The sequence below is a fragment of the Chrysemys picta genome, chromosome 1 (genome assembly GCF_011386835.1).
Source record: "Chrysemys picta bellii isolate R12L10 chromosome 1, ASM1138683v2, whole genome shotgun sequence".
NCBI lineage: Eukaryota > Metazoa > Chordata > Testudines > Emydidae > Chrysemys > Chrysemys picta.
Genome location: NC_088791.1, coordinates 163,550,414 through 163,571,624, shown reverse-complemented (window position 1 = coordinate 163,571,624; position 21,211 = coordinate 163,550,414). Strand labels below are relative to the sequence as shown.

At 42.5% G+C, this 21,211-nt stretch overlaps 1 protein-coding gene across 2 annotated transcripts; it reads left to right on the top strand.

Annotated features, from left to right (window-relative positions):
- Window positions 1-144: 144 nt before the first annotated feature.
- Window positions 145-19,890, top strand: LOC135976939 (mitotic-spindle organizing protein 2B-like). Of its 2 annotated transcripts, none has more exons than XM_065574856.1 (4): window positions 145-314; window positions 394-518; window positions 4,784-4,921; window positions 14,612-19,890. In XM_065574856.1, the coding sequence occupies exons 1-4, from the start codon at window positions 145-147 to the stop codon at window positions 14,767-14,769; spliced, it is 591 nt and encodes a 196-aa protein (XP_065430928.1). In that variant the 3' UTR covers window positions 14,770-19,890. The 2 variants fall into 2 exon arrangements, with proteins under 2 accessions (XP_065430928.1, XP_065430925.1); XM_065574853.1 differs by having other exon boundaries at window positions 4,784-4,972.
- The last annotated feature ends 1,321 nt before the right edge of the window (window positions 19,891-21,211 follow it).

Sequence of the window (21,211 nt, the reverse complement as noted above, 5' to 3'; positions counted from 1 at the left end):
GCGCCTGCGCGGGACCAAAACAGGAGGATTGCGCATGCGCCTCCACCCGCAGGCGGACAGGGAGGGGGAGGACGCATGCGCCTTGAGGCTGAGCCGGGAGAGCCGGCCGGCTGTGGGTAAGCGCCTTTCTGGTCAGTGCCGGGAATGTCCGACCAGGGCCTGGCCGGTGGCGGGGCGGACTCGGGGCTGGATGCGGCCCTGGGTAAAGTGGGGGCCTCGGTGCGGTCCCGGCGGAAGCTGCCGACGGCGGAGGAGGCGGAGCTGTTCGAGCTGGCGCAGGCGGCGGGGATCGGTCTCGACCTGGAAGTGTTCAGGTGAGGGGGGGCGATGGCGGGCGAGGGGGGGCCGCGTGTGCGCGGTCCGAGCTGCTGACCCCGCGCCCTCTCCCCGCAGGCTGCTGCTGGACCTGCTGCGGATGAACGTGGCGCCCCTGGCCGTGTTCCAGATGCTGAAGTCCTTGTGCGCCGGGCAGAGACCGGCTCCCAGCGGCCCCGCCGAGACCGCCCCCGAGACGCGAGGTCAGGAGCTGCGAGTTATTAGGGGCCCCCCTCCCGGCGGGCTGGTCCTGGGGGAGCCCGGGCCCGGCTCATGTCCCCCTCCCTGCAGGGAGGTGCTCGGGCCCGTGGCTGCTGCTTTCTGCTGGGGCAGAGGGGTGATAAAGGGCGGTATGGAATTAAGCAGGCAAATCCCTCCCGCGTAACAGTCTCTGGGCTGCCACGGCTGGTTTTGCTGCAGGACGGAGGCGATCTCTGTTGCCTCAATTAAAGGGCTGGGAGCCTTCATTTATGCAAGATGCCAATTAGACATTCATGTATGTTAGCTAAAACTAAGGGGTTTTAAACAAAGTGTATAAAAATCTTGCCCTCTTCCTAGCTCATCTCGCACTCTCTTGTTGCTTCTTATGTCATCACTTAAACCTGAATTTAAGCCCCTTTAGCCATATTGAAAATATCAAAAACAAATAACCTAAACCGTAGCGTGGTCTCATCTACTCTCATAACTGTAGCTACTCTATGGCTTTAATTAGTATAGTTTTGTTGGCCAAACAAAAAATCACAAACCTGAGAACGCAATGCCAGTAAAACATTTAAGTGTAGACCAGGCCTTACTCCAACTCCGCAGTTCTCACCACCTCCATTCTAGACAGAGTCTAATTTCTAACACTGTAAGAAGTAGGAAGAGACCTTTTTTGATAAAAACATCAGGCTCTAGTTTTTCACAATAAAGAAGCAAAAGGCACAAGACCTATTTTTCTTTTAAAAATATGTACATTCTGTTGCTGCTCTTTCTCCCTTTCCATTCTTTTTTGGAAATAGAGTATATTATTGTATCACAGTTTCCGCTGTCTCAGGTGGAGGCGACATTCTTTCCTGCTGAGGAGGGCTGGGTGCATCTTCCTCTGTATCTAGTGAATGTTCTTTCCATTAGTCCTACCAGGCTTTCAGCAGGCACTCATGTTAAGTGATAAGTGTGTTATAATATCAGAGGGGTAGCCGTGTTAGTCTGAATCTGTAAAAAGCAACAGAGGGTCCTGTGGCACCTTTAAGACTAACAGAAGTATTGGGAGCATAAGCTTTCGTGGGTAAGAACCGCACTTCTTCAGATGCAAGAGAGTGTTATAGATACTGTGACAAGCAGAAGAAGCATGTTAGAGAGGAGTTCCCCACCAGAAGCCTGGGACTGAAAGTTCAAAGCTGTAGTTGGCCAGCAAGGGGTCTGTACCAAACCAGTATGTACTGTCACAGCACTGGTTCATCTGGGCCCCTTAGCTTTAGTCTGTTCTCTGACATATTCTTGCCATGGTCCTGTCTAGACAAGAGGTTTTTGACATGTTGTAATTTGGGTTAATCAGTTTCCAGTTAATATTAGTTGATTAACTCCACTGTAAATGCAATCAAATGTTCGTACCTGTTTATCTGGAACCAAAAACTGTACTCTAGGTGCAGGGCCTTATGGTGTGCAGTTTTCATCCTCTGCTTTTTAGTGTTTCTCCCCTTCTTTCCTTGGTTTTCCTTCTGTCCTATCCCTCTTGATCATACCCGCAGACTCACTAGCAAAGCAGTCTGTTGCTTCTATTGGCCTTGCTAGGGAAGACCAGCTGAGCCTCCCTTGCATTGCTTCTGAAGGATTATAAAAACTGAGCATGCCAAATTTAAACTGGTTTGGAAGTAGCTGTCTGGGAGCCTTCAATATTGGAAACAAATTATATTAAATCATAAGAAAACAAAATTGCAGTTGATGCTGAAAGTCAAAATGAGAGCTGTTTATCATGTGAATGATACAGACTTGTATGTTTCTGGCAATGCCTTTATTCTTAGTCTGAATTGTTAGCAGTTAAAAAGTGCTGTGTAAGTGGCATACTTAGCTTGGGATGGGTTGTGACACCTGATCAAAACTAAAAGATGCCAAAATACAATTCCAGTTCACCCCACCTGGCTACAGTGAGCGGCTGTGGGTGATTGTATAAAGGAGACACGATTGTGGTATGGCTCCGCAGGACTCCACATGGCTTGGCTTTGGCCAGAATGGAAATGAATATGAAGAGATCTCAGTACCAGAATAAAGGATCACATTTTAGGTATTTAAAACAATAGTAAAACAGTCTTTTAGGTATTTAGATGAAAAAAAGTTACTTTATCAGGGGATAGCCGTGTTAGTCTGTATCCACAAAACGAAGGAGTCCAGTGGCACCTTAAAGACTAACATTTATTTGAGCATAAGCTTTCGTGGGTAAAAAAACCCACTTCTTCAGATGCATGGAGTGAAAATTACAGATGCAGGTATTAGATACTGACACATGAAGAGAAGGGAGTTACCTCACAAGTGGAGAACCAGTGCTGACAGGGCCAATTCAATCAGGGTGAATGTAGTCCACTCCCAATAATAGATGAGGAGGTGTCAATTCCAGGTGTTCTTCTTTTACGTAAAGACTATCCGGTTTGGCCAATGTACACGGCAGAGGGACGTTGCTGGCACATGATGGCATATATAACATTAGTAGGCGTGCACGTGAATGAGCCCTTGATGATGTGGCTGATGTGGTTGGGTCCTCTGATGGTGTCGCTAGAGTGAGTTCTTTATTTTCCTTGTTGGGCCTGTCCTGTAGTAGGTGATTTCTGGGTACCTGTCTCGCTCTGTCAATCTGTTTCCTATACAGACCGCTATACTTACCTACATGCCTCCAGCTTCCATCACATGATCCATTGTCTACAGCCAAGCCCTAAGATACAACCGAATTTGCTCCAATCCCCCTGACAATCACCTACAAGCTCTTTATCAAGCATTCTTAAAACTACAATACCCACCTGGGGAAGTGAGGAAACAGATTGACAGAGCGAAATGGGTACCCAGAAATCACCTACTACAGGACAGGCCCAACAAGGAAAATAACAGAACACCACTGGCCATCACAAACAGCTCCCAGCTAAAACCTCTCCAGCACATCATCAGCGATCTACAACCTATCCTGGAAAATGATCCCGCACTCTCACAGACCTTGGGAGACAGACCAGTCCTTGCTTACAGACAACCCCCCAACCCGAAGCAAATACTTACCAGCAACTACACACCACAGAAACACCAACCCAGGAACCAATCCCTATAGCAAACCTCATTGCCTACTCTGTCCCCATATCTACTCTAGCAACACCATCAGAGGACCCAACCCAATGCCCCTTTGCGGTGTACATTGACCAAACCGGACAGTCCCTACGTAAAAGAATAAATGGACACAAATTGGACATCAGGAATGGTAACATACAAAAGCCAGTAGGTGAACACTTCAATCTCCCTGGACATTCTAGAACAGATTTAAAAGTAACTATTCTTGAACAAAAAAACTTCAGAAACAGACGTCAAAGAAAAACAGCAGAACTAAAATTCATTTGCAAATTTAACACCATTAATTTGGGCTTGAATAGGGACTGGGAGTGGCTGGCTCATTACAGAAGCAGCTTTTCCTCTCCTGGAATTGACACCTCCTCATCTATTATTGGGAGTGGACTACATCCACCCTGATTGAATTGGCCCTGTCAGCACTGGTTCTCCACTTGCGAAGTAACTCCCTTCTCTTCATGTGTCATTATATAATACCTGCATCTGTAACTTTCACTCCATGCATCTGAAGAAGTGAGGTGTTTTACTCATGAAAGCTTATGCCCAAATAAATCTTAGTCTTTAAGGTGCCACCGGACTCCTTGTTTTTTTGTTTTGTTTTTTCATCTTTGATGCGTACTTCCTTCAAAGAAAAGAAAAGCATCACAGTTAATTTTAGCAACTACCTAGGAAATGGTGTACACTTGTGCATTTACTTACAACATTTATTTAATGTTGGGGTTTATTAACTCAAAATATCAATTAAGTACTGCAGGAAAATGCACTGTGTGCTTAAAAGGCTTGTTTTACTGTATTAATGGCTGGCAAGCAATGTGGAAAGTGCAATTATGAAATTATATTTGAAACATTTGAGAAAAATATTGGTACATTTATTACTATGAAATGATTTTTGTTTAATAGCATTTTAATGTAAGAACTATTCAAGTCTAAGCTGTTCATCTGGGGACTTTAAAATTGTAGAGGGGCAACATAAAAGTAGACTGTTAAGATGACAAGATTATGAAATTGATGTATTTAACAAAGGATGTGAGCTATGTTACCATTGTCAAGAGACAACTTTTCTTTTTCTTTAAGGGTATTGAGAATTCATTTACATTCACGACTCTGTTCTTTTTTTCAATAGACATATGGTGTTTTTAATGTGTTTCTGTGTCTCTCTTTGAATTAGAGGTCTCATTTCTCTCTGCCAAGAACAGTAAAATCCCTGCACCACTCTCCTTTTCCTCTGCCCTTCGATCTCCAAGACTAACAGCCCCTAAGATTGTGGTCTACAGTCCTGCTGATGCTTGCTCGCCTCTCTCTCAAGGTCCCCCTCGTTCCTTCCAGTTTTCTTGCTGCCTGTTCTCTCCTTTTACAGGTTGTGTTTATTAGTTTATCTACTGGGGTTGGTGCAGTCTGTTAGGACGTTGAGTCGCACTTGCATTGTGAGTCCTTTACGTTTAGACTAAAAGAACCGGTGTATCCTCTAAACAATACATTCTAATGTTAATAAACTGTCAGGAAAAAAATGGGTAATTTTAAAAATAATTAAAATGTACAGGTTAAAAATAAAATGTAAATCTTATTTTAAAAATGAAAACTGATTCACTTTGCTGTTGAATTAAGAGACTGAAATCTATTGTGAAAAATTCTTTCTCTGTCTTAGACTAGAAAGTGCAATACGCATAGACAACCAAGAGAAATAAGTTTAGGAATTACATATTGTGGCCCAGAATCTGCAGACCGTTGCGTTAGGGTGGGCTGCTTTGCCCATTCAGAGCTTCCCTGAAGGCTGTTCATTCTTAACGAATTGCAGGATTGGAATCTAAGAACTTCCTGTGCATGGTGGATATTTTTGTCAAGTTTTTTATCAGTGGCTTTTTATAAACTCAAACTGGTGCATGCACTCTACAGGAGAGCTTGTGTGGCGATGACTCGCTATAAAGACAAATAATGCTCGAATTTATATCGGTCATATGCATTGGCCATTAGGTTTAAGGCTTGCAAACCTGTTTCCATTTAAGGCCTGTGTTTTCTGATTTCCATGTGTGTTTCAGAAAGTTATCTTTTTGGGTTGAAGTCTTCCATTCTTCTGTCTCTGGCGGATTGTCTTTGGAAGCTTGAGTAAAATCCCTTTAGCTCTTTTTGAGTGGAGATGGGGTGAGTTCTGTCACTCTGTCTTAAAAACTAAACTTTAAAGATTGTGGCTGAGGTAAGGAAGCCAACACACACAAATATGGCATGTGCACACGCCTCTATGGCCATTGTGTGATTTTGTATGTTTAAAATCCATTTCCAAACAAGTTGTAGTGTAGCCATTTCAGTATATGCTCTGTGCATACATAGGTGAGAAATGCCTGCTTGCTTTTGAGCTGGGATATCTTGGAGGAAGAACATGACCACTCTAAACCTTTGGAGCTTAAAACTCTCACAGACCAATTTTGTTTTAAACATGCACATCTTGAGAATTGCTACAGAACAGCATAGGGTTGAGATTTGTCTTCCATAGTTCTTGAAATTATGCAAGCAGAAACTTCCTGAATGAAGCATTAGTGCTACAGGTCCCAGAGATACTGTCCAATTCCACTTTTTAAAAGTACATTACAAGAGTGTTAATTTTTTTAAAATGCACTTAAGTCAGGAACTGCCAGAGTGAAGATATCCCATTCAACCTTACTTCTGCCCATCTGTGTATGTGTTACAGTAGTCTCCAATTTCATGCTGTCATACCTTTTTCCCCACATGACCCCTGCCTCTATCAGTGCAGAAGATGGATGGCATTATAGTGAATGGGGCAATTCAATACTCCTTTTATCCTCCTCATTCTGTGTCTGGCCCCAAAGTATTTGGGGTGACGGGGGAGATGGTTGATGGATTCTCATCTTGCCCATATCTCAGATGCATTTATAGCTCTGTGTGGACCCTACAGAATACTGCAGGAGGCTCACTGAGGCCCAGTGCAAGCAACTGAAAACCGTGTTATAATGGAAAGTGATTGGCAACCTTAATGCAGTGGACACTTCCAGTTATAATGCACCATATAACTGTGTACTATCTTAGATACACGGGTAATGCGGTGTTGTACTGTGGCAAAGTTATAAATAGTATACAACTTGAGTGATACAAGCAGTATTCAATCAATTTAAACAATAAAGCACAGAAGCAGTATAGTAAAATGGAGTAATAGTAGAAAGCAACGACAGGTTTCATATGCAATGTTTAGTTACACCAGTGGTTCTCAAACTTTTGTACTGGTGACCCCTTTCACATAGCAAGCCTCTGAGCGCCCCCTCCCCTTATAAATTAAAAACACTTTTTAATATATTTAACATTATATTATATTATAAATGCTGGATTCAAAGCAGGGTTTGGGGTGGAGGCTAACAGCTCGCAACCCCCCATGTAATAACTTTGTGACCCCCCCCGAGGGGTCCCGACCCCCAGTTTGAGAACCCCTGAGTTACACAGAACAAAACTGCATGACTATCAGATTTGTCTGAGTACATCTTACTGTTCCCCCTACTGGTATGTCACGTATATACTACAGCTATTTGCCAAATGGGAGTGGGGGCAAGTCACTTGGAGTTAAACTTGTGCAGTTAAAAACATAAGGCATGATAAACCAATTGCATCAAGTATTTCATGAAAATATGAACTCAAAATAGCTTGAGAATAGCTGAGTCGCAGATGAACAGTACAAATAAAATCTGAAACATTAGAGTGTCCACTCTATTATAGAAGTATTTCTGGGGAAAGTTTGTGAACTAAAACAGTAACCTGAATACACATGCACCTTAAAGGTGCATTTTTCTTTTAAAAAAACCCCCAAAGACTTAGAAAACAAATGCAAGACATAGAGCACTGAAAAGTCATGTGGTTTTCGGCATTACGGTGGTAGAGATGGGAGTGTTGAAAAAGCCGCCAAACCGGGTAGCAAAGTCAGGCATCCTTGTCGGGAAACAGGGGACACATGATGACCTGCATCTGAGATGGAGACCTGGGGCAGTGTTGCAGGGCTTTGAAGCTGAAACTTGATGGGATGGACAGGACAAGTGGGGGAGCCAGTTGAAGGATTCAAGGCAAAGAATGACATGGTCAGATTGGTTAAGGAAGGTGGTTTTAGACAAACTGGAAGATGAACAGTGGGAGGGTCTGGAAGGTCAGAGGTGATGCTTAGGGCATGGATGTTTTTGTTAACTGATGAGACAAACTGGGTTGGATTTTTCAAGAAATTGTGGAGGATTAAACTGCAGGTTTTGATCAGCGTATGACTATTGTAGCATTTCAGAAAGCTGTGTAATTATGGAAAGGGGATAGTCACACCCTAGCTAAGATTGCAGCCAGGATTGCATTATAAAGACAAATTGAAATTTGTAATTTACCAAAAAAAAGTAACTCAGAGTGAAATAGAGAATTGCATGGAATTGAGCAGTGCTTCTCCATTTGAAAGATCACAAAAATTATTCTTACTTGAAACTTTTGTGAGGTCTCTGTTTCTCTTTGAGTTTTTAAAAAATGAAATTATACTGCAGGAGTCAGTTAATAAATAGTATCAGAGGGGTAGCTGTGTTAATCTGGATCTGTAAAAAGCGACAAAGAGTCCTGTGACACCTTATAGACTAACAGACGTATTGGAGCATAAGCTTTCATGTGCGCAGCATCTCTGCTTGAGAGAAGCACATCTGCTGGATACATGCAATGTGTGTTGAGGCTTTCGCTCCTAGAGCCTGCAAGGATCAAGTGGCCTCTTGCTATGGTCGTTCCTGGAGGCAAGTTCAGCCAGACTACAGTTCTACTGGCGCAATCTCTCTCAGCTTAAGCTGAGCCTGCCGTTCCTGGTTCTGCTGGTGCAGTCTCTCCATCTGAAGCCGCTCCTGACACTCCTTGACCTTCTCTCTTGTACTGATGCTGTTGGTCTGCTCTCTTTTGCTCCTGGTCTCCAAGGTGTTGGGTTTCCAGATTCACTCTGTGCCTTTCCTGTTTGGCTGTCTGCCACTCCTGTTTCAGTGGTGTGCTGCCTCTGTCAGTCTGTTTGTTCCCTGTTTCTCTCCAGTATGGTGGACCTTTTGCCAGCAAGCTGGAGGTTCTCTGCAAACCTGAACCGTCATTCCTTGACTGGTCATTTAGAATATTGCAGATCTACTAGCTGTCATTTTGTCTGTTCTTCAGTGTTAAGCTGCCTTTCTCTGCATACCTCAACCAGCTGATTTTTCTTCAGCTGTTCATAATTCATTTTTCTCTGTCTCTCTCGTCACGCTGTAGCTCTTGTCATTCCTTTCCCAAAAAGACTATTGAGACTTTTTGCTCTGTGGTTTTCCCTTCCAGATAACTTGCTTTCACTGCTGTTGACACTTATGCAGTTCACACTGCTGCAGATCCCACCGCTACCACCATAAATGTCACGGGTCAGGGCAACTGCCCCTGTATTTCCTCTCAGTGGTCTAGCAAAAACACCTATTCTCAGGCTTCCAGCTCCCCGGCCATCGCCTTTTTGGGTGCAGACCTGCATTTCTCTGCTTTCTGACAGGTATTTCCAAGCTGCACAGTTCCCTGCCTTCCCTGTGTTATTCCCAGAAGAGACAGGCTGCCCAAGTGCACCTGCTTGCTTTCTCTTCAGCAACTGATGAGTGATTGTCAACAGAAGTAAACTACCAAACAGTTCTTTCTATGCAAGCCAATTTTATTCTTTAGGTTAAGACACTACAGAAGAAAAACACACTTAAAGCAATAAAAGAACCTATATGCATGCTAATAAGCTTACCAGGGTTCACCTCAACCCCAACATGGATTCTGCAGGAACAGTCCTTCAGATTCTCACCCATGAGGGTTCCTTGAGGTTACAAGTTAATCACAGCTTCAGTTCAGAAGAAAAATGTCTTGTGGGGCTTCAGCAGGTCCAGTCCTTCCAACGCTACTCTAAAGATTGGGGCCTTCTAAAGACCATGGCTCCTGTCTGTTTACTGAGGGGGGTTGCAAGCACTTTGGAGGACAAGATTAAAATTCAAAATGATTTTGACAAAGTCGATAAATGGTCTGAATAATTAAATGGTTCTTAACTTCAGTAAGAACAAATGCAAAGTACTGTGCTTCAGAAGGAATAATCAGTTGCACAGATACAAAATGGGAAATGACTGGAAGGAGTACTGCAGAGAAGGGTCTGGGGGTTATAGTGGATCACAAACTCAGTATGAGTCAACAATATAGTGCTGTTGCAAAAAAAGGAAACCTCATTCTGGGATGTATTAGTAGAGGTGTTGAAAGCAAGACAAGAATAATTCCACTCTACTCAGCACTGATAAGGACTCTGCCAGAGTTCTGTGTCCAGTTCTGGGCCCCCACTTTGTTACAGATGTGGACAAATTGGAGAAAATCCAGAGGAGAGCATTAAAAATGATTAAAGGTCTAGAAAACATGACCTATGATGAAAGACTGAAAAAATTTGGTTTGTTTAGTCTGGAGGAGAGAAGACTAGGGTCACCTAACTGCCTTCAAGTATGTAAAAGGTACAAGAAGAGAAGAGTGATAAATCGTTCTGCTTATCCACTGAGGGCAGGACAAGAAGTAATGGGCTTAAATTACACCACGGGCGATTTAGATTGGGACATGAGGAAAAAATTCCTAATGGTAATGGCAGTTAAGCACTGGACCAAATTACCTGGGGAGGTTGTGTAATTTCCATCACTGGAGATCAGTGATGGTCTAGGTAATATTTAGTTCTGCCATGAGTGGAGGGGACTGGACTAGATGACCCATTGAGGTCCCTTCCAGTCCTACGATTCTATGATTCTTTCCATGCTGCTGTTAAGCATTCATGTCCGAACACCCTGTGTCAGCTGACAGGGTGGTTTGTTGGAGTGCTCTGATCTCTTATGAGTCATTGAGTTAAGGAAAGGAGGTAAGGGAGAGCTGGATCCTTCCCACTCCCTCCCTCGCTCCCTCTCCGCTACCTCTGTTACCCAGCCCCTTCCCTTTCAGGGCTTCTCTGCATAGGCACAAGCACTCTCCCAGGGATTGCACTGCACAAGGGTCAAGGTGTTCCCAGTTAAGGAGCCTAGGATGAGTTTTGTTACAGATGTGGGTGGAATGGGCTGTAAAGCATCTGCTGGAAGAGAAAGCCAGGGGAGCAGAGCAGCATAGCCTTAGTAGTCTGCTTGGGGGCCAGGGACAGGAGAGGAACTCAGCCCTAGGTGCTTTTCAGCCAGGCCACAGGAATTAAACTCTCTGCTTAGGACGCATTTGATTTTTTTTTTCAAAACCTGCTAATGATTCAGGTAAGGCTTGTGCTAATTTCCTTTCTGTGCATGAATTATAAGAAGCCTCTAACTGGAGTACACCTTTTTGCATTAACATGTAGATTGCATAAAAGGCACACCATCCCTTTGAAATCATCCCACTGCCTCTTATTGTTACCAGGAACAACTAATATAACTGAAAGAAAGGACTGAAAAAAATAGCTTCTGTGTCTCTGCCAGGCCTGTGTGTAGAGGCAGTGTTACTGTTCTCCCACTAAAGCCAGTCTGTCGCTTTCCCCGGTTATTTGTCTGGGTCTCACACAACAAGGGGGGGAGAATTTTTTTTTTTTTTTAAATAGGGGTGTGTGATTGTGAACCCCCCTGATCCTTGCAGGGGCTCAGGACTGGGCAGCAGCAGTGAGCTTTTAACTCTGGTTTTCAAATTGACTAGTGTCTCCCAGTCCTCATGTCCACTTCCTGACTGGAGCCTGGTTGGAAGCACTGCCCTCACTGTGTTACAAACAGGAATAGTAAGAAGAGCAGTTGGAGCCTTAAAGGCAGAGTCTGAGCCTTGGGTCACTCCCTGTGGGAAGAAGATACTGCTCTAGTGGGGATGGGGAACCTCCACAGTCCTTTCTGCTACTGAGGAATGAAGGGGGCAGCAACATCAGTCTGGGCAGAGAGCAGGCAAAGAGAATGGTGTTGTAGGTGGCTACTTCTAAAAACACCTGAGGACTACAGGAAGCTTTCCCTGGGGCCTGATTGACCTTTGTGACACTGCTTCTATGCCACTGCAGTGTCCTGTCTGCTGCCAGTGTGCACTCATAGTGCCACCGTGCAGCCATGCCTGCCTCCTGAATACATCTATCTATTGAACCAACTAGGTTTTAAACCCATCTCAGTATTGTTTGGACGGAAGAATGAACCATCGCAAGCTGGTGTATGTATCCTTGCATGTAGTTGTATGCACCTGGTCTTATGAACCTACATCAGCCCATTTGTAGGACACACACTTGACTGCTCCTATTACAGTCATCTTCTCTGAGCTTTTGAAGTACTCAAATGAAGTCTCTCATGTGGAGTATCACTTGTATTTGTATCATGCTGCATATTTACAGAACACTGGGTCTCTGAAAAACAACCAAGTATGCACCTCAAAGTAGCAGGACATCATGTGTCAATTCAATTAAGTGGGGGAGCCTTTTGTTAGCATCAGTATTAGTTTCTTAACTGTAGGGGGAAGTCTCTTGAAATCCTTTCCGTTCATGGGTTGCACTAATGTACGTTGATTTCCCTAATGTTCAATATTGTTTAATACAACTGTTGAGGCAGAAGTGCACACAGCACACCAACTCTGATTGTTGGGCCTTGTGGTGTGGCCTCCATGCACATGGTCTGACCCTACCCTATTGAAATCAGTGAGAGCTTTGCCATTGATCAAAATGGGAAGACTGACGTCATACCTATATTTATATATACATAAAATGGTCATTCTTTTTTTCCGAGGAGTTTAATATAATTTAGAGGATAAAGGGCCAGATTTCTGGGAGCCAGATAGTTGGGCATTTGTGTGCCTATCCTGTGGGCCCACATCCCCTTTTTGTGAGAGAGATGTACGTTACTTTGTGCCCACACAAATGAAGGATTTGCACTGTAACTGGACATGTGCATTCAAGGGAGGAAGGTATTTACATGCACAAATGTGCACCTACTTGCTTGCTAAAAAAATCAGATAATCTTTGGGGATGATTTTGTTGCCGTCTTTGATGAAGTAAAGTGAAATTTCTCCTCTCTGCAATTTGTGCACTTTCATTGACAGCACTTGCATTAATAAAGTTGCTTGAGTGCTTCTGAGCTTCAGCAAAGGAGAATTGCAAAACTGTCTGGCTGGCTTTGGGCTGACAGATGAGAAGTCTACAGTAGTAGATTTTTCTTAAAGAACAGTTGACATGTCTGAAGCAAATGAATGCATTTGCTGTTTATTGTGTTAGTTTGTCAAACTATTTACAGATGCAAATGGGCCACTTACATTTTTATTCCTTGGAAGCAATTTAAATGTTTCTCTAGTGCACTACGCTGTAAATCTGTGCTGTTGGCAGTAGTGGCTTTCAGGGGGCAGGAATGGTGCTACATAGGAATGACTTTTTGGTAAGCAATGCAGTAATGGAATAAAGTTTCTACAGTTCACTCTTCTATTGGCCACGCAAATTGCAGAGATGATGGATTCTAAACAACATAAGTGGGTTGCTACTATATATTGTATAGCAGGGGCAGGCAACCTATGGCACGCATGCCAAAGGCGGCACGTGAGCTGATTTTCAGTGGCACTCACTGCCCGGGTCCTAGCCACCGATCCAGAGGGCTCTGCATTTTAATTTAATTTTAAATGAAGCCACTTAAACATTTAAAAAACCTTATTTACTTTACATATAACAATAGTTTAGTTCTATATTATAGACTTATAGAAAGAGACTTTCTAAAAACGTTAAAATGTATTACTGGCACACGAAACCTTAAATTAGACTGAATAAATGAAGACTCGGCCCACCACTTTTGAAAGGTTGCCAACCCCTGTTGTATAGCCATCAGTCAGTTGTCTTACAAAACATCTCAACATCCTAATCAGGTAATTAATGTAACTAATTTGTGCAGAGAAAATATTTAAATTAGCTTACCAAATGCCTGCCTTTTGCTCTGATCTCTTTACTGGTATGTGTTTTTTCTAAAACTCTTTAAAGCATTGGAGCCTGTTGTTTGTTTATTTGGCTAGCTCCGTCCTTCTCATCCCTTCCTAGGATAGATTGTTCTCCCACGTTTCTTTTTGACCTTTCACTTGTGTGATTTTCTCCTTACCCTTTTTCGTTACCCTACATGATGTGCCTCCTCTAAGACGGCCCTCTCCCGATGCAGGGAGGTGTGTCAGGCCCTGTCTCCCCACACCTCACTTTGGTCTCTTTCTTCCCCTCACCTGTCCTGCTTGCAGCAAGTCTCAGTTTGTCCCCTTTCTCCTCCTGCTGACCGTGGAAGGGGTCCCCTCCAGGTCTCTTGCTAGCTGTGTGCACCACACTTCCTGCCCTCTCCCCTTCCAGCTTGCACAGTGCTACGCAGTGGTTTGCCCTGCGGCTGTGTTGCATCATAGACACAGCTAGTAGTGGTAGGATAAGAGCAAGATGGCTCAGGAGTATTCTATCTCCCTTCTGAACCCAGCAAGACAATCTGTGAATGGCAGCTCCTGTGTGGAATCCAAATGGTGTCAGAGAACCACAGAGCATGACCAGAATACCCAGGAGAGTTGAGGTCTGTTAGTCTGACAAAGTGACAAACAGGAGAGGCTCTGCAGGGTTGGACCCTGTCACTGTTGCTTGTGAGAGGAATCAACTCTTGAACATCGGTTCACTTGTCCTAGCCATGACATGTTAGATGCTCTTTAAATTCTTCCCTAGTTGCAATTTGCAGTGCTGGTGTTCCTATGCTAAATGAAAGTAATCACATAATGTGTTCACACATTTAAAAAACAAAGTGATTTATGCTATTTGATTTATCTGAGGAACAAATTGTGATGAATATGATTAGTCCTACTACTGCAGTTTGTTTAGGATTTATGCTACCTGACATCTGTTAAATTACAGTTCATGAATTTTGTATCTATATTGGATGCTGGTAAAATTTCATCATCTAATAAAACCCTACCTATAACATGAATTCTCGAGGAACACTAGCAGCTTGGGTGCAGTTATGATGTCAAATTAGAACTTTAGAGTTAACATATTTATTTGTCCATCCAGGGAGAAATAAAACCAATTCTTCAGTCAGCGGGACCCAAGGCCTTGCAGAACGTTGCAGCCGGGAAGGATCTGTCCAAAGAATGCCCCGGCAGCCAAGCACTAGCAGGCTCCAGAAGACTGGAACTTCTGGAAAGAGCAGTGGAGGCAGCAGTACATAGAGACTCAAAATAGAGCACTGAGGACCTTTGTAAATTCTCCATTAAAATAAGTGCAATGCAGCACAACATGTAAAAATGCAAATGATCCAAGATTGTGAACCTGCTCCAGTATTTTGTATTTATGAATGCTATAGAATATCACAGGTGATGTATGCAAAGTGTCAGTTACTGTTTTCTTTTCCTAAATTTCTTTTGGATACATCTGTTAATAAAGTTTATATAGTTATAAACAACTTAAAGTCAGCACACCAGGAACGGAATCACTGGGGGTCATCCTGACCATGGGGACAAAAACAATGAGTTTTGGGAAATGCACAAAGTCATTTTGTTTTCATGCGCTGAGGAAGCAAAAAGAACAGTGCATTTTGCATTCATGAGATAAGCTGTTTTAAACAAAACTTTAATAGGCTAAAAACCTAACTTTAGGTCTTGTATTACTGTGCAGGTGCAAATGCTAGTAAGTTGAGATGATTAATAAAGAATAAACAGGGTCTTTGGATTTTTTTCTACAATAGAATTTAAAAATCAAGAGCGTGGTATAAGTGGTACTATCAGGGTGATAATGCTTTAAACTATATGCTAGAGATTAATTAGTTGTGTCACAGAAAATTCTAAATTCCCTGTCGCTCAGGAACATTGATAAAATACTTTCCATACTACAGTCATATTGGATTTTTAGGGGCTGATCCTGCTTCCATTTGAAAACATTAATAAAACATCCATTGACCTGCAATAATTGCAGGAATTGGCTCAACCCTCCTAGCAGGAATTGTAAGTTTTGTATAGGCTGGTGGCCATGGATTTATGTACTCTGAAATTCTGTGGCTGTGCAATTTATTGTAGAATTGTGTTCTAGAATGAGTATTTTTTTATTTATTTAAAAAACAAAAAGCTTCTAGTCCTTTATGGATGGGAAGAAAACATAAATGCGAACAGTGTATCTAATGCAGTGTTTGCAGAAAGATAGGAACAATAGTTCTGAGGTGTGAACTGTCCTATTATCTCAATTAGTGTTTGTTTTGAAACTTAATTATGGCAGTTAAAAATGCAACTTTCACTGCTGATCATGTTGGCATCACTCACCTTCTCAGGTCCCAAAAGTCCCAACTGTCTCCTCTGCTTCCAAAACCTTCAGGTTTCCCCTGATTTTTATACTTCATCGATTTGTCTTCAGCAGGGCCGGCTCCAGGCACCAGCTTCTCAAGCAGGTGCATGGGGCGGCTGCTCCTGAGAGGGGCGGCACGTCCAGGTATTCGGCGGCAATTTGGCGGACGGTCCCTCAATCCCGCTGGGAGCAAAGGACCTCCGGCCAAATTGCCGCCGCAGATCGCGATCGCGGCTCTTTTTTTTGTGTTTTGGCTGCTTGGGGTGGCCAAAACCCTGGAGCCGGCCCTGGTCTTCAGTACAAATTGTGCAGCACATTGAAAATTAAAAAATGGAGTAGCAGAAAACGGAATTCAACTGAGGGTATATTCTGATTGTACTATTCAATTTGATATTCAGTAAAATCTTAATTTGTTAATCTAGTTGAAGATGTCAGAATTTCCAACCCTGGAATGTCTCAGGGTTCTGTGGTTTTGCCATGGAATATGTGACTCTGCTTGGGGGGTTTCATAAGTGGGCATTTAAACCTGATACGTGTGTGAGGAGGGAGAAGGGATCTATACATCTACTGTCAATTGTAGAGTCACACTTCAGAATTAGTTCCACAATACCTACAACGTAAGCAAAAGTAATTTTGTATTGAAGAATGAAAACAGTAAGTCTGCTCCTCCTGATCATTAGTCTTGGAATAGGGCTTCAGAATGTCAGTCGAGAGCAGTATACTTTCTGCAAATGTTCTAACTTCCCTGGACAAAAATCTGGATGTGTAGAGGGTACAGAGGATTTAATATCTTCCTACATAGAGAACACTTTCAGGTAATGCACATCTTTCTTTTTGTAATACCTTCTTCAAATCCAGGGACAAGGTTGTATCCTGTCACTGGTCCTCCTGCCCCATGTTTGATTTTTTTTTTTTCATTTCATGTGCTAATTCATTCCCCTGCGCTCTTCTGTGTACATCAGACCTGAAATTAATCATGGTCTGTTGAGAAGCAACTTCTGCCGCCCTCTTCACACTGTCAAGTAGCAAACTTGGTGACGATGCAAAATGCTTCTTTTTCCGGAGTTGACGTTGGAAGATTTTTCTGAGCATCCTTAGCCGAGTCCACGTGAAATGAGCTATTAAAAACACTATTGCTTAGTCAGTGAGGTGGAGTAAGAGGCCAGAAGCATCAATTTGCAGACCTCGGGGAGAGAATCTGATGAAATTTGCAAGGGTCCTGATGTCAGTAGACCTGAAAATTGTTTTGGAAGGGGTAAAACTTTGTAGATTCTAACAGTGGTTGAATTATTGTCTTTGCTTTTACTCTCAGAATACCTGCTCTTGCAACGACTATTTTGTCTTTAATATGAAATCTTTGTCAGTGTCTGATAAGACCAGTAACGTCATTTGAACTAGGAAGTGCCATGCAAACTGAATTGAATGTTAAATTCAATTAAAATTAGGTTTAGCTAAGGTGTCTTAACCCCATTTTATCTGGTTTGTCCAGTTAAACGCTCAAATCTGGTTTAGAAAACAATTTGAGACGAGAGCCTTCTTTAAAAAAAGCTTTTATGTTACTATCGATTATATTTACCTAACAATTCAGTCTTATTCCTCTTCTCTTCCAAATGGGATTTCCCTTCAGTTTCCAAAGAATATTCTTAAAATATTTTTTTTCTTTAGCTTTCTGAGATCTTGTTTGGAGGGCTTACTGAGAAGGTGAAAATGGTAGGAATTTCGCCTACAAGGTGAAAATGGTAGGAATTTTTATGACTAGTTTGTGCTTTTATAGATAAATATTGTTGGATTTATATACCTCATAGTAGGTTTTGAAACAAATCTTAACAGTAGGGTTAAAATAACTATGTAATAGAATGCTAGGTGGCTTCTCCATTAGTCCAAACCTTTAGTCTAACTGCAAACCTGGACAGAAATAATCAGAGGGAATGGAGCACAAAACCCATTGGGAAGGGAACACTTGATCCCGTGCAGGGATTTGATCTCTGCTGACCAGGCAGGGTGTGGGAGTGCTGAGGGCAGCATGCTCATTTGCTTTGTGGGGGTGTCATATTTGCACTGCCTTTGAATAAGACTCCTTATCCCCAACAATGTTTAGACAACCGACTGAACAGCACAAACTCTTCAAATAGCTGAATCCAAGTCCTTAGCAGAAGGAAGGTTGCTCTGTTGGAGCGTCCCGGAGCATCTGTTTTATAAAACAAGGAAAATTTAAAAATCATTGAGGAGCAACTGCTATTTTATATCAAAATAACCTAGGTTTTTTCACTTTAAAGGGTTTCAGTAAAGCCTCCTGTCATAGTAATTCTGGCAGCTGTCAAGAGGAGGCATGTCAGTCTACAGCTGTATTTGATTTATTTTAACTATTCTCTTCTGACCCTTCTATTTTATTTTAATTGAATTTGGTCTGAATTCATGCCTGTGTCTGTTTCTACAATGCTTGTTTTCTGTAGCCTGAAGAGCATGAAGTAGCAACATCCTCTATGCTTTTGGTTAGTTCAGTAAAAGGTATTCTCTCACTTCAAATAAATAAACTTAATAAAGGTGGTTATAGAAAAAGGTCTGTTGTACAAAGGGTTTGGTTCTCATCCAAGCATCTCTCAGCTGTGTGTCTAGTCTGAGTTAAGGTTTACTTGTACCCCAGAAATATAATGGACTGCTACATAGTTTTACTAATCCCCTACATCTTTCCTGAGCCCTATATTCATTTTCAGCCAGTGCTAAAGTTACTCTGAGTGGGAAGCGTAATGGTGCAGTGATGCGGAAAGCTTTCCTGCACAATACAGTGTCTTTGAAATAGGGTGTGTCCGTTTTTTCCTTTACTTCATGCACTCGTGGTCTGCGGTGTTAAATCCATGCCACAAAAATCTTAATTTTCAATGAGTATGCTGATTGCTGGTTCCTGTTTGTCTTATGGATCTAAGAACTGAACCGTTATAAGTGAGCCACTGCACACCTGAAAAACTGAGCACAGTAGAATTTATTTAATACACATCTCTTTAAAAAAACAACAAAAACCTGGTGGTCTCACTCCACTTCTCAGTGAAGCTATAATAACACAAGCTGTAGTGAGGGATTAATAATGTAAGACTCTGCTCTTACAAAATACATTTGTACGTATATTTTTTGAATATCGTGTACAGTACAGTATTGAGTGTTGAGATGGTGCCATACTGGTGTGACCATACTGAATGAACGGTGAGAACATGGCTTGACATGACTGAACTGTGAAAGAGGATTCTGGGAGAAGAATCCTTTTCTTAGCATCAGGCAGATGCCAGAAGTGAAACTGACTGGCTCCATGCCGCGTGTATGATGAATACTGATCTTTGCGTCAGCAAATATGTCCACTTGAAAGCAAACAACACGTGTAGAACATCTTGAGTGGAGCACAGGCTGACTGGGGCATCTTGACCCTGTAGAAAGACATCACGCAGGGGGCTAAAGTGAATGATTCATCAGGGAGTGAATGTGGGGTAATATTCAGTTGGCACCACTCTGCAGTCTCCTCCTAAAGTATTAGGTAAAAATTAATAACCACATTCCCATTGAGCATGCTTTTAAGACATGTGAATCCTTTGAGGAAAAAGTATAAAAATCAAGTCAATTAAATTACTGTTGGGGATTCCTTAATTGACGCTTGAAGAAACTGCTAGACAGAGTAGCCAAAACTCTGCTCCATGGGCTTGAGTAGGATTGTGACCAGAATCGTTTCCAGGCAGCCAAGGCCTTGCCTCCAGGGAATCCAAGACAGACCAGAGGGCTGAGGAGACCAGACCTGGAGAGAAGAAGCCATCCATAGAATTGGTGACCACCTTCTCTGTTTGCGAAGCAGGGATTGCGTGAAGCTAGCGCAGGGCCTGTTTGTGTATGTTTGTGAAAGAGAGGCTCGCTAAGAGGAATGTATAGCTCTTAACGTATAGTTCTTAATGTTTAACATAGGAGTTATGTGCATAATGTAACCCTTTACCTCTTGTGTAATTCCTTCTCAATAAACTGCTGTGCATGCAAGATAATTCTTGTGGACCTTTTTTATTGGTATGACAGTAATCTGCTCCAATGGGAGCCATTAAAGATCCATTTCAGGGGTAGTAGTGCCCCCTGGTGCCAACATTGAGCACAAGGAATTAAACATGGCTAACCAGATTTTGAAAAGTTCCAATCCCAGGCCACAATTTTATAGCAGTCAGAGATCCCTGAAAAAGATTCAGGGCTAGTCAACAGTGGGAACTTACATGGGCATAGGTACATCTCTCAGGGGTGTGAAAAATCCACACCCTTAAGAGACATAGCTACACTGGCCTATCCCTCGATGTAGACTGAGTTAATTCGATGGAAGAATTCTTCTGTTGACCTAGCTACTACCTCTTGGCATAAGTAATCCACCTCCCCCAACTGGAGAACCTCTCCCATTGGCATAGTGTCTATGCCGACACACCACAGCGGCACAGCTGCAGCTGGGCCACTGTAGCAGTTTAAGTGTAGACAAGTCCTTAGAGTTAAAATGTTGCCAGCTGTGCGTACAATGGTGTAATGGTTTTTACCTTCAAGGTATGTGTAATGTTGACCATAAAATCATAGCTTTAATTGCCTTTGGATAAATTGATGTAGATGACTCATTAATATAACAAATCTTTCCATTTTTAAACCACAGTATGCTGGTCTAGTGGATGAGAGAAAGCAGTAGATGTGATATATCTTGGTTTTAATAGGCTTTTGATACATTCCTACATGACATTCTCATAAGCAATCTGGGGAAATGTGATCTAGATGAAATTACTGTAAGGTGGGCACATAACTCTTTGAAGAATCCTATTCAGAGTATCAGAGGGGTAGCCGTGTTAGTCTGAATCTGTAAAAAGCAACAGAGGGTCCTGTGGCACCTTTAAGACTAACAGAAGTATTGGGAGCATAAGCTTCCGTGGGTAAGAACCTCACTTCTTCAGATGCAAGATGTACTTGCATCTGAAGAAGTGAGGTTCTTACCCACAAAAGCTTATGCTCCCAATACTTCTGTTAGTCTTAAAGGTGCCACAGGACCCTCTGTTGCTTTATTCAGAGTAGTTTATTAATAGGACTTACCTAGTGGGCTCCCCTGGAGGTCTGTCCTGGGTCTGGTACTGGTCAGTATTTTCATTAATGACTTGAATAATGGAGCAGAGATTATGGTTATAACAGTTGCAAATGACACTAAGCTCTGAGGAGCTGCACTTTGAAGGACAGGATCAAAATTCAAAATGACCTTGACAAATTAAGAGAATTGGTCTGAAATCAACAAAATGAAATTCAGTAAAGACAAGCGCAAAGCACTATACATAGGAAGGAAAAATCAAATGC

What these genes read in the sequence shown, in the direction of transcription:
- LOC135976939 (XM_065574853.1), top strand. Translation starts at nt 145, where the DNA reads ATGTCCGACCAGGGCCTGGCCGGTGGCGGGGCGGACTCGGGGCTGGAT. An exon ending in GACCGCCCCCGAGACGCGAG is followed by an intron (nt 519 to 4,783) that starts GTCAGGAGCTGC and finishes TCTTTGAATTAG; the next exon opens with AGGTCTCATTTCTCTCTGCC. An exon ending in CCTGTTCTCTCCTTTTACAG is followed by an intron (nt 4,973 to 14,611) that starts GTTGTGTTTATT and finishes TTGTCCATCCAG; the next exon opens with GGAGAAATAAAACCAATTCT.